The following is a 12695-nucleotide window of genomic DNA, read 5'->3' as shown; positions in this document are numbered from 1 at the left end:
TTGAATGTGCTCGATTCAAACAGGAGCCCCAGTGGTAAATCCTATTGGTGCATTTCACTGAAGAGTTACGTAGTGTCGCCAATTCAAGTGACAGAGCAGCATTGAGAGATGAGCTTGTTCAAATTCTCGATGGTTTACTCCTTGATTTGGTGCATACAGCACAACAAGGACTGAACTTCTAACATGTGAAACAATATTTTGAAAAAGCATCATACCTGACTTGACACATTAACTCTGTTTCCCTCTGCACAGATGCTGCCAGGTTTACCGAGTTTCTCCAGCACTCAGTGTTTGTTTCAGATTTCCAGCATCTGCAGGATCTTGCTTGAAACCACTGTATGAGGCAGTCCAATCACAAAACACAACATTTGCAGGCTGCGTCAAAGCCATGCCAAGGCTTGGTCTAAGCATGATAGCGGGTTACACCCAATGTTAACTATTGCTCCTAATGTGAAGCCTACCAGAGAAGGGGAAAATGTAGGAACCACTATTTTGACCTGCATTATGATGCAAGGAAACATCCCCAGTGAGAAGATTGTCCACTGGGAGGTATCCAATGACTTCACTGCGGCAAACTTGACCACCTTCAGGTATTCACTCCACAACAACTGGGAATCAGCAAATTGCTCAAGAAAAAGAAGAACATATGGAACTTCCACAATTTCTTGGTCAAATGGACTTTGTTGGTCTGCAGTAGAAGATTGGAGTGGTGCTGGAAAAGCACGGCAGGTCAGGCAGCAACTGAGGAGCGGGAAAATTGATGTTTTGGGCAAAAGCCCTTCATCAGGATTCATCATTCCTGATGAAGGGCTTTCGCCCAAAATGTCGATTTTCCTGCTCCTCAGATGCTGCCTGACCTGCTGTGCTTTTCCAGCACTGCCCTAATCTTGACTCATAATCTCCAACAGTACCCACGTTCACCCTGCAGTAGAAGATGATGACTGGTTGAAGATTCTAGGACCAGAGGCATAGTCTAAGAATTAGGGCCAGGCTATTCAAGAGTGACGTTAGAGTAATGAAGGTTTGGAACTCTCTTCCTCAAATGGTGATAGGTGCTCATTTACCTGTTAAATTTAAATCTGTGATAGATAATTTTTAATTTAGTAAGGATAGCAAGAGATATTGGCCAAGGCAGGCACGTGAAGATAAGGTACAAATCGGTCATGATTGTAATGAATGATGGAGCAGGCTCAAGAGGGCGAATAGCCTACTCTTGTTCCTATATTCTGGATCAGGATTATTGGGCAGTGACTTCAAAGTTAAAAATATTGATACTAACTTTTTCTTGATTCAGAACAAACTTTTCATTTTCTGTCTGATCATTTAGCACCACTCTATGCTTTGGACTTGAAGAAGTCATATCCAGGTCTCGAAGCCACATCCTTCCATTCGAAGATGGTTTTGAAACAACAATTCTTTATCATAGTGGACATTATAGAGCCTATTCACATCTTTCAGAATCAGAATAAATTCCAGTTAAATTGGTAAACATGCATCCAACTATGTCTTCTACACCAAGTACCAGATGGTCCAGCCCAGGTAAAAGACATTCAGTATCAAGATGTGGTTATGTTCCATTTTGTAAGGAATGAATAGATGAAATTATTGTTTAGAAAAGCTTAGTATAGTATATTATAGTGTAATGTATAGTGCTTTACAATAGGTTAATATTAGAATAGATTAGTAGATACAATGTATTCGGATTGAATGGATTGGAATGTCACATCACGTCACATCACGTGTACCGAGGCATCGTGAAAAACTTTGACTTGCAAGAAATACAGGCACATCATACAGTTAAAGAATAGGTAAACAGCGGCAAAACTAAAACACAGGTACAGGCAAATGCTAAGAGTTTGTGAGTCCATTCAGAATTCTAACAACAGTAGGGTAGAAACTGTTTTGAAACCGATTGGATCATGTGTTCAAGCTTCTGTACCTTCTCCCTGATGGTACAGGTTGTAGAAAAGCATTGCCAGGATGGAATGGATCTTTGAGAATGTTGGCAGCCTTTCCTTGACAACGAGCCTGGTAGATGGATTCTAGAGATGGGAGGTTGGCTTTTGTGATTGTCCGGGCCAAGTTTACACAAAGTTGGCAAGGGTATTCACCACCATACTAAATTTCCTCAGCTGCCTGAGGAAGAAGAGACATTGTTGGGCCTTTGTAACCAGTGCATCCACATGAAGAGTCCAAGAAAGCTTGTTGTGGATGACCATTCCCAGGAGCCTGACACTCTCCACTCGTTCCACCTCTGTGCTGGTAATGTGTAGGGAGTCATGAGTAATATCCCGCCGAAAGTCAATACTGAGTTCCTTGGTTTTGCTGGCATTGAAAGCTGGGTTGTTCTCAGTGCACCATTTTTCCAGGTCTTCCACCGCCCGTCTGTAGTCTGTTCTGTTGCCATCTGAGATTCAACGGACTATGGTGGTGTCATCAGCAAACTTGTAAATGGCATTAGTCTGGTATTTGGTGACACAGTCATGGGTTTACAGTGAGTACAACAGGAGGCTTATGCACCCCTGCAGTGCTCCAGTATTGAGTGTTAGTGAGGATGAAATATTGTCCCCAGTCTTCACTGATTGCCTGTGGGAGAGGGGGGGTGAGTCTGAGATCACGAAGTTGAGTAATCAATCTCGAGGGGATAATAATGTTGAAGGCTGAACTGTAGTCAATGAGTAGGATTCTTACATAGCTGTTCTTGGTGTCAAGATGTTCGAGAGGGGAGTGAAGGGCAAGTGATATAAAATCTGACGTAGATCTGTTTGTCCGATAGGCAAATTGGAGTGGGTCAAGAGTAGTGGGGAGGCTAGAGTTGAATAATGTCACGACCAGCCTTTCAAAGCACTTCATAACCACCTAAGATTGGGCCAAAATGCAATTGATTTCGAAAATGCAATTGACAAAGTACTACACATAATGCTTGTAGGATTGAGCCAAAAATCCCATCATCTAAAATACTGTACCAAAGGCCTGGACTTCTCAAAGCTCTTAAAAGTAAAGGGGACAGCACGGCTGAGCTCCAGGAAGCATACGCAAACACAGATAGTTGCCTGGAATTCCAACTTACACCTCATTAAAAATCACACAACACCAGGTTTAGTCCAACAGGTTTATTTGGAAGCACTAGCTTTCGGAGTGCTGCTCCTTCATCAGGTGGTTGTGGCGTCCAACACCGGCACCTCCAAAACACAATTTACACCTCCACTGCAAGAGACCAATTAAGCAAACCTAACACTCTGGACTGAAACTAACTTTTACACTTTGAGCTTCACAGCCCAGCCAGTGTGGGGCCTGCACACATACCGAACATTCAGCTTAAATAAAGATCCATTTATGCATACTCTTAACTATCAGGAAGCTAATTGTCTTCAGAGAGAGCACCGGTAACACAATGGCAAGTACAGATTGGCACAAAGATAAGAAGCCCACAATCAATATAACTGCAGGCCCCGAACTAATCTGAGGCAACTGTTGCCACAGCTATCTCCAGAAGCGGGAGCCCAAGCAGCTATTCCCCGGCAGTGATCCCCAAAGCCATCCACCAGGAGGCATTCGATCAGCGATCCCCAGAAGAAGAATTCCAACAGCCAGTTCCAGCGATTATTTTCAAGAGCTATCTCCAGAAAAGGCATCCCGACAGCAATCTGAAAACTACCGATACAGGCCTGTACTGAGCCAGGGGAACCAATGGCGACCGACCATGACCAACACACTTAAGAACAGATAATGTCTGAAAACGACCAACCTGACAACACCACAAAGTCTCAGACACACCCTGAGGTGAAACCCATTCATAATACCACCAGAAAGTAAGGAAAACCAAGTACTCACCCGGTAGGTCCAATACGTGTCCTACTGCATCAGTAGACTCAACCTGGATTGAGGGCCTATACAGTCCAAAGTCTTCATCAAGACACTGGGTACGGCCAATGAGAACTGCCAGCTGCACTTCAAAATTTTGTTTTCTGCAGTGGTGAGCTTAAACTCCCAAGACCCCAATGTTTCTGGTTTAGCTATCAGGGAAGGGAAGAGGGGTGGTGATAGTGTACGGGACCCCAATGGTCAGAAGCCTATTAGTTTCTGTGATTAAAACTGTTGTTTTAGATTCAAACACCGCTTAGTCTGTGTTTAATTTAATAGTGTAATTCTTTACTGTCCTCTATGTAATTGATAATGTTAATTTCACTGTTTGGTGCTTTTACCTGTACTTCTTGTATTATACTTACCTTTTTGTATTTAAATAAACGCAGGAATTCTTTTTCCCTGAAACACCTGTCTATTACCTTCTTCCTTTCACATTCCCTAAAAAGGTCCAGTGTCAGAACAAGGGAACTGGAGTGATTTGAACCACCAAAAATCAGCAAATTACTGAGTGCAAATCAGAATGCTGCAGACAACTTAATAATGTAAGATCTCATGGTTCTGAGGGTAGTATGTTAGAATGGATAAAGGACAGGCTAACTTAACACATGACACAGAGTTGGGATAAGGGAGGCAACCTGTAATTGGTGGATTAGTGCTGAGACGACAGTTGGCAGCAAGTAGCCCTACAAAATCTGAAGTCATTCACAATGAGGGCAATACCCTCTTCTGGTTAGAATCAGATCTGGCACATAAGAAAGAAGGTTGTGGTTGATGCAGATCAGTCATCTCAGCATATCTCTGCAGGAGATCCTCAGGATAGCATCCTGGAACCAATCATCTGCAGCTAGTTTATGAATGTCCTTCCCTCCATCATAAGATCAGAAGCCAGGCTATTCACTCACAATTGCACAATGTTCAGCACCATTCACAATGATTCAGATACTGAAGCAGTCTATGTACAAATGCAGCAAAACTTGGACAATATTCAGAATTGGCCTAACAAGTAGTAAGAAATATGCATCCCATACAATGGCCATCTTCAGTCAGAGACAATCTAACCACTGCCCTTGACATTTAATGGAGTTAGCGTTATTGAATCCTCCACTATCGACATTCTGGGAATTATCATTGATAGAATTGCAATTATTGTCTGATTATGTTTCTGGGAAACACCTTGGAATATTTTCCTATCTTATGGTGTTATGTAAATGTAAGTTGTTGTTGTTCACCAAATTAATAACACTAGCTGAATGTTGTGAGTTTTCAGAAAGGAGTAGATAGTCATTAAAATAATTGAGTCTTATGGCTAAAATGCATGTGGTGTTTCCAGATATCTCACTTCAGTGGGAATCCTATAGTAACTGTGTAGGCAGCTGATGAGACCAACTCAGAAGAATTTCTGGCAACTTTCCACTGGAGTTGCAATAGGAAATTGGGAGAAGTAGCATAGCATTTCTTTTATGATTTGTTTGCAGACTTTCCTTCAAAGAAGACAATTGCTCTGTGCATTGACAAGCACACCTAATAAATGACCTCACTGTGAGTGTTGTGGGAGATATGGATTGAGGACTCAACTCAGCCAGATCATTTGATGAACTCCCTAAAACACCAGAGTGGGCTATTTTACCTCTTTATTCAATCCATACAGTAGGTTGGATTTTGTGTAAAGTTAAAATGTTCTTGTAGATAAAACTAGCTGACTATCTTGGCCATGAATATTTTCTCACGAGAAAAAAAACCTATCAAACTTATCTTGCCTGTTGTTTCCAATTGTTTGTCAGTAGGAGAATGCATAAGCAATATGTGAGACATATTTGTGGTATATGCTTCCATTTTATCAATGAAAAAGTGGCAGCTGTTATTGAATGATTACATTAGTCAATTTGATTTTGTTTTTATTTGAGAGCTCTACATACAGTGTTGTGGATTTGATGTCTTGCAGTATTGCATGAGGATTAATTTTGTATTTGCTGCAATTTTATGTGCCGATTCTAAAAGCTGTGGTTATCAAGTTTCTTCAAAGTGATATCTTTGTATTGGTAGGCAAGGACACAAAGAGTGCAACACTAGTTCACCTTTTCAGCACAGCATCTCATTCATGGACCTGCAGAAATTATTTTCTGTACATTATGATGAATGAATATTTTATCTCAAGTAAAATTACAAAGGCAGGTTAAGCCATTAAATCAGCTTGCTCAGAACATGTGTTTTTTTTAAATGTGGAGTTTTGGGCAAACTGATTTTCTGTGTCAAGTTAACACTCAATTTAGCACATTTAGTCTGGAGTAATTAATGGACTTCACAGATCCAGCTGAAGCTTGTTAAAACAGGATCAATTGAGAATTGCCCAAATGCGATAAGTGTAAGGTCAAAGCTCCTAATGAAGCATTTGCTGCTCACACCGATTGGAATAGAACTTTCTGGAAGTGCATGTGCAATGACTCATTTACTAACACTGAAAAATACTGAAATCTTTCCAAATCCTATTTCAGATCTCATTATTGATAAGAAAAGATGTTGTTTATGGGAAATCCAATAATTCTCTGTTGGTTCACCACTGATTGGACATTGCTTTGGTCATATGAGAATTGATACAGACATTTAGTTGTCTTCTTAGTTCTGTTTAGTTTGTCGCGAAGGGTCTGTTTCCATGCTGTACATCTCTATGACTCTATGACCACAAAATCCTGATGTACATTTTAAACTTGTAATTCCAAATGTGTTTTTTAAGGAGGGTTGTTGGAGCCATAAATGACTCCAGATTGTAAGTGTCTGTTTGGAATGGGAAAAGGAGAGAGAGAATGTCTCACAGGATGTGAAGGAAAATTCAAACGGCAGCTCTTCACAGTAGGGGAGAGGGACAAGAGGTAAGTCAAAACCGACTGGAATATGATCTCTTGGAAATACAAAAGGGACTGATCACCCCAGACTCAACAAGAAGTCAACTCCCCCCATGAACTATATCCCAAACTGCATACACAATTTCTGTTTATTCCCTTTGAAGAACTGTTGTGGAAATTAAATTGACTCAACTCAACTCAACTGCTGGCAAGAGCAAAGAAAGAGCTTTATTTAAAAACTGCATGCAGTGCTGGAACACTTGGCAAAAATGCCTCGTGTAAGGGCAATGAGCATAATTCACATACTCTTCTTATACCATTCTAATCACACTCTCAAGGTCAAGGACTGGGAAGACTCGAGTTGTTATTTTCTCATCGACTTGCCGTGGACATAACTGTCCTTATGTTTTCCCTCAGCTTTTCGCTGAATTTGACTGTCACAAGGTCAGGTTGAATGTTTTCAAAATTCAACAAAGACAAGTTGTCTCCTCGACTGCAGAACTCAGCAAATATTCGCAAGGCTCTAGCACAGTATTAAATTTAGAAAAACATTCCCTTTCAGATTTTATAGTAAATGTTAAATTTGTTAATTTTCCATTACAAGAACACTCCTAAACAGAGGTGAAAAAGCCAATTTCAACTTTACTAGAGTGTGCTAGTGGGGCTAAACGTTCTCACCTGCACTAGCCTGGAATTGAAAGTGAAGGTTACAGTTGAAGAATTTATCCCCCAGTAACCCCTGTGTTTCAGGTGACTGGAGTGATGGAGATTAACTAACGAGCAGTCAGACTAAAACAAATAGCCACCCAAAGGACTCTCTTGTACCCTGAACTCTGGAATTCAAGTAAGGTTGAAAGGAATCAGAACTGCAGAACTTCAACCAATCTGCAAAACTAAGGATCATGTAACCAGTTTTTAACTACTGACATCAGAGCTATCAGTAATCTCCAATGCCATTAGCCACAATGCTCAATTACCTGTTCTTCATGAATAATTCCAAAACTGAATCTGTTTTTTTTTCCATAGAGTGTGTGTGGGGTTTTACTATTTTTTTTCTCAAGTTTAGTAAACTCACTCTAGTTCTCACATTTTGTAATTAATAAATTCATTCTGGTTCAACTCAGGAAAACTTAGTTAAATGTGCACCTTTTAAAACAGAAGTTCACTTATATATTAATGATTGGGATGAACGAACTGAGGACATTCTGGCTAAGTTTGCAGATGTTACGGGCAGAAGATAGGTGGAGTGACAGGTAGCATTGAGAGGCAAGGAAGCTGCAGAAGGATTTGGACAGGTTCGGAGAGTGGGCAAAGAAGTAGCAGATGGTGTACAATGAGGGAAAGTGTGAGGTCATACACCTTGGTGGGAAGAATACAGACATGGACTATTTTGTAAATGGGGAGAAAATTCAGAAGTCTGATGTACAAAGAGATTTGAGAGTTCTACTCCAGGATTCTGTCAAGGTAAACTTACAGATGAGTCAGTAGTTAAGAAGGCAAATGCAATGTTGGCATTTATATTGAGAAGATTTGAATATAAAAACAGGGATGTATTTCTGAGGCTCTGTAAGGTTCTGGTCAGACCACATTTGGAGTATTGTGTGCAGTTTTGGGCCCTATATCTCAGGAAGGATGGACTGGCTTTGGAACATGTTCAGAGGAGGTCCACTAGAATGGTCCCAGGAATGAAAAGCTTAACATATGAGGAATGTTTGAGGACTCTGGGTTTACACTCAATGGAGTTTAGAAGGATGAGGGGGGGATCTAATAGGAACTTACAGAATACTGAATGGCCTGGACAAAGTAGATGTTAGGAAGATGTTTCTATTGGTAGGAGAGACTAGGACCCAAGGGCACAGTCTTAGAGTAAAGCAAAGACCCTTTCGAATGGAGATAAGGAGAATAGTGACTGTATGGAATTCACTGCCACAGAAGGCTGTGGAGGCCAGGTCATTGAGTATATTTAAGACTGAGATAGATAGGTTTCTCAACCCCATTTTCCAGCTTCCTCCCAGTAACCTTAGGTTCTTGAGTTTCAAAGGAATCAATCAGCCATGATTGAATGGCAGAGCAGACTCGAGGGGACTGAATGGCCTAATTTCTGCCTAATGTAATGACCATAACATTAGTTTTATGGTCTGACGGTCTTATCTGGGAGAAAGGTGACCACAATGCAAGGGATCTGTTTTTAAATGAACCTTGCTGAGACCAAAAAGGTGAGTGCATAAAGACATGAGCCAGTTCATCCCTCCTCACTCAGGAGCTTAGTGTTTTGGGGTTTCTTTTCTGTTGCCAAAACAAATCGGGGACTGGGTCTGAATTTAACAATCTTGGAAACTGTTTGTGTTGGGTTCATCACATAGACTTGAGTAAAAAGCTTAGAAACTAGGAATTAGAATTAGAAGCTTCAGCAGTATGCTCACACATTTTGCTCAAGTTATATGTTCACCATATTTGCAGCATCTGGGTTACATGACAAAATGATTTTAATAAATTAATTAATGTATAGAAATGTTGGTCTTATGCTTGAAGACAGTCCTTCCTGATATTGATATCGCACTTGACTCACTACATGATTAGACTCTACAGCATTTTGTGGTGCTAAGGACCATACAGCAACACTTATTTAAAAGACTACTTCACTACCTACTGTTATTTATTGATTTGTTTTTGAGGTTGATGGTTAACAGATTGGTGATTTTTTTTTGTCTGTTTTGACCCTGAAGTGTTAAATTGACTAGTGTTCAGAAGATTCTAATGGTATTGTATGTTTTGTGGCTGGGGAACAAAAAGGAGATAGCTGCTAAGAAGGACAAGCACTTGAACAGCTGGAACAAGAGAAAAGAAGAGAGCACTGTGGAGGAGACCATATCCACAGTGGGTCTTCAAAAGAGTATTTCACCAACTTAACCTTCTCCAAGGAGTATTGCTTTAGGCACTTCTGTTTTACAAAGCAAGCTGAAACTGAACTATTTGAATAGTCAAGGAAGCCCTTCTTGTTGCTAAGATTTTAAAAAGATGTTTGTAATTAGTTTTACTTGCATATCACACAAGCATGTGTTAGAAGTGTTTGGGAGTGATGGAAATTAAGAACCTGATAGACAGATATCAGGCATTGTGTGTGTCATTGATTTTTGCTTTGAGTCTCTATGTTATCCAACATGTACACATTTTCCATCATTGTGAATTGTATTATTCTGCAGATTCCACCCACTGCGCCACCCCCCCCCCCCCCAACCCGCCCCCCCCACTGAATCCACTCAGTGACAATTCCATGTTAATGGGAGAGGGAGAAAGACTTTGCACTTTGCACTTTGCCCTACATGTGAATGCAGACCCATAGAAATGTAGTTGACTCTTAACTGCCCTCTTCACAATTAGGAATGGCAATTAAAGACTAGCCTGGCCAGCAATGTCCACATCCTGGAAATGAAAAAGATATCTTAGTGCCTTTCACAATCTCAAGATATTCCAAAGTACTTAATAGCTAATTATACCATTTTGAAGAGTAGTCGCTATCATATTACAGAAGAAAAATTCCTGTATAACTGTAATTTTTGAAATTTGAGATTAGGAACAGTATTCAAATGCCTGATGCTGCTATGAAACTTGCTGCGGTTTTGTAAAATCTGTGCTGTGGAATCCATGTTAATTACACTGAGTGTTGAATCACACAACACCAGGCTATAGTCCAACACGGTAAAAACAATGACTGCAGATGCTGAAAACCAAATACTGGATTAGTGGTGCTGGAAGAGCACAGCTGTTCAGGCAGCATCCAACGAGCAGCGAAATCAACGTTTCGGGCAAAAGCCCTTCATCAGGAATAAAGGCAGTGAGCCTGAAGCATGGAGAGATAAGCTAGAGGAGGGTGGGGGTGGGGAGAAAGTAGCATAGAGTACAATGGGTGAGTGGGGGAGGAGATGAAGGTGATAGGTCAAGGAGGAGAGAATGGAGTGGATAGGTGGAAAAGAAGATAGGCAGGTAGGACAAGTCAAGGAGACAGTAACTGAGCTGGAAGTTTGAAACTAGAATGAGGTGGGGGAAGGGGAAATGAGGAAGCTGTTGAAGTCCACATTGATGCCCTGAGGTTGAAGTGTTCTGAGGCAGAAGATGAGGCATTCTTCCTCCAGTCCTACCTGCCTATCTCCTTTTCCACCTATCCACTCCACCCTCTCCTCCTTGACCTATCACCTTCATCTCCTCCCCCACTCTCCCATTGTACTCTATGCTACTTTCTCCCCACCCCCACCCTCCTCTAGCTTATCTCTCCATGCTTCAGGCTCACTGCCTTTATTCCTGATGAAGGGCTTTTGCCCGAAACGTCGATTTCGCTGCTCGTTGGATGCTGCCTGAACTGCTGTGCTTTTCCAGCACCACTAATCCAGTATATAGTCCAACACGTTTATCTAGAAGTACTAGCTTTTGGAGTGCTGCTCCTTCACCAGGTAGCCATCAAGCAGGATCATAAGACACAGAATTTATAGCAAAAGGTCTTTGTGTCATGCAACTGAAACGATATATTGGACAAACTTAGATTGCTGTTGCATTTTTCATCTTTTAGAATGGGTTGCAGATTTTGGTTCTTTAATACTTAAATCCCAGAACTTCTTTCCAGTCACATCCTTGAGATAGCTTAAGGTTTTATAAAAAATAGGTTGCATCTCAGCTCAGACAATGCATTAAAGATGTGAAGTTGGGTGTCTGTATCCCAATCTTGAACCAGACTGGTTATATTTCCAAAGTAGGAATGTACAAAATATTACATAACCTAGTGTTGTGTGATTTTTTTTAACTTTGTCCATCCCAGTCCAATATTGGCACCTCCACATCACTAAGTGAAGGCATCCTTTGCACTGGAGGTACGACAGAAACAAATCTAGACCTCGTTTTGAAAGTCACATGCTTCATTTCTGACTGTGGATCTTTTAAAGATGCCGAGGTTAGGCAGTTATCAACACTTGGGGAATAACCTCGAAGTATTGTACCTGCACATTCTTTGTTTTTGTTTGACAGGCTGTACTTGCTTTGAAGAACTATGTGTAGAGTCCTTCAGCACAGGAAAGCTGTTATGCCATAGCTAATCCTGTAAGTTAACCAACTGGACAAAATAAATGTACACATAGCGAGAGGCAGTAGCTTGTACTTCCATTCTGATAAGAGTGAGTAAGTATCTTAGACAAAAAAAAATACTTTTCAATAAGAGGCTTTCTGAAGCTCCAAGTCATCAGGGATTCCTCATTTACCTCAAATTTCTAGTGCCAGAGCTAGGGCTGCCACAAGTTTGGTAAATGTAGCATTAAACACAAATAAACTTGAACATTTGGGAACTAATGAGGTTTGAATGTGATTGCTGAATGTGCCTTCATAAAACCAAATTAAGCCATCTATAATAATGAAGATGCTGCTCCTGCACCAATATATTCCTCTGGATGTGAAAGTCATTAGACATGTCAAAAGAAAAACGATAGTACTGATTTTAAATGCATTTCTTGGCCATATTAAAGGCAGAACATAAACAGAAGTTCCTTCTGGTGTAGCAATTACCCTGGGTTCCAACCAATGCAGAAAATTATGTTGAATGTATTAAATGCTCAAAATACACCTAAAACCACTTTCTGTCATTCTGTTTCTGTTCAACAGGCATCTTTGCAAATCTGACCTGCAGAGCCTTTTTTGGTTATGGTGGAGAGGTCAGCCCTATAATTTATTGGATGAAGGGAGAGAAGTTTATTGAAGACCTTGATGATAACCATGCCAGAGAAAGTGACATAAGGTAATTTGAGCTTTCATCATGTCTCCTGTAACTAAATGCTAACATATTGGTTAATATTGAGTCCATAGAATCCATAGAATCGTTACAGTGTACAAGCAGGCCATTTGGCCCATCAAGTCCACAGCAACCCTCTGAAAAGCATTCTTCCCAAACCCACTACATTATCCCTGAACTCTGCATTTACCATGGCTAACCCACCTAAACTACACATC

At 40.7% G+C, this 12695-nt stretch overlaps 1 protein-coding gene across 6 annotated transcripts in view; it reads left to right on the top strand.

Annotated features, from left to right (window-relative positions):
• The window catches only part of LOC140486208 (interleukin-1 receptor accessory protein-like 1), a 1398735-nt gene that overhangs the window by 1316425 nt on the left and 69615 nt on the right, over nucleotides 1–12695 (top strand). For all 6 annotated transcript variants that reach the window (XM_072585029.1, XM_072585030.1, XM_072585026.1 and 3 more), the window contains one exon: nucleotides 12351–12483. In XM_072585029.1, coding sequence (XP_072441130.1) covers nucleotides 12351–12483 — 133 coding nt within the window. The remainder of the gene's footprint in view (nucleotides 1–12350; nucleotides 12484–12695) is intronic.

This window comes from Chiloscyllium punctatum, chromosome 15 (genome assembly GCF_047496795.1).
Source record: "Chiloscyllium punctatum isolate Juve2018m chromosome 15, sChiPun1.3, whole genome shotgun sequence".
Lineage (NCBI taxonomy): Eukaryota > Metazoa > Chordata > Chondrichthyes > Orectolobiformes > Hemiscylliidae > Chiloscyllium > Chiloscyllium punctatum.
The sequence above is the reverse complement of the archived record's forward strand: the minus strand, read 5'-3'. Positions and strand labels throughout refer to the sequence as shown.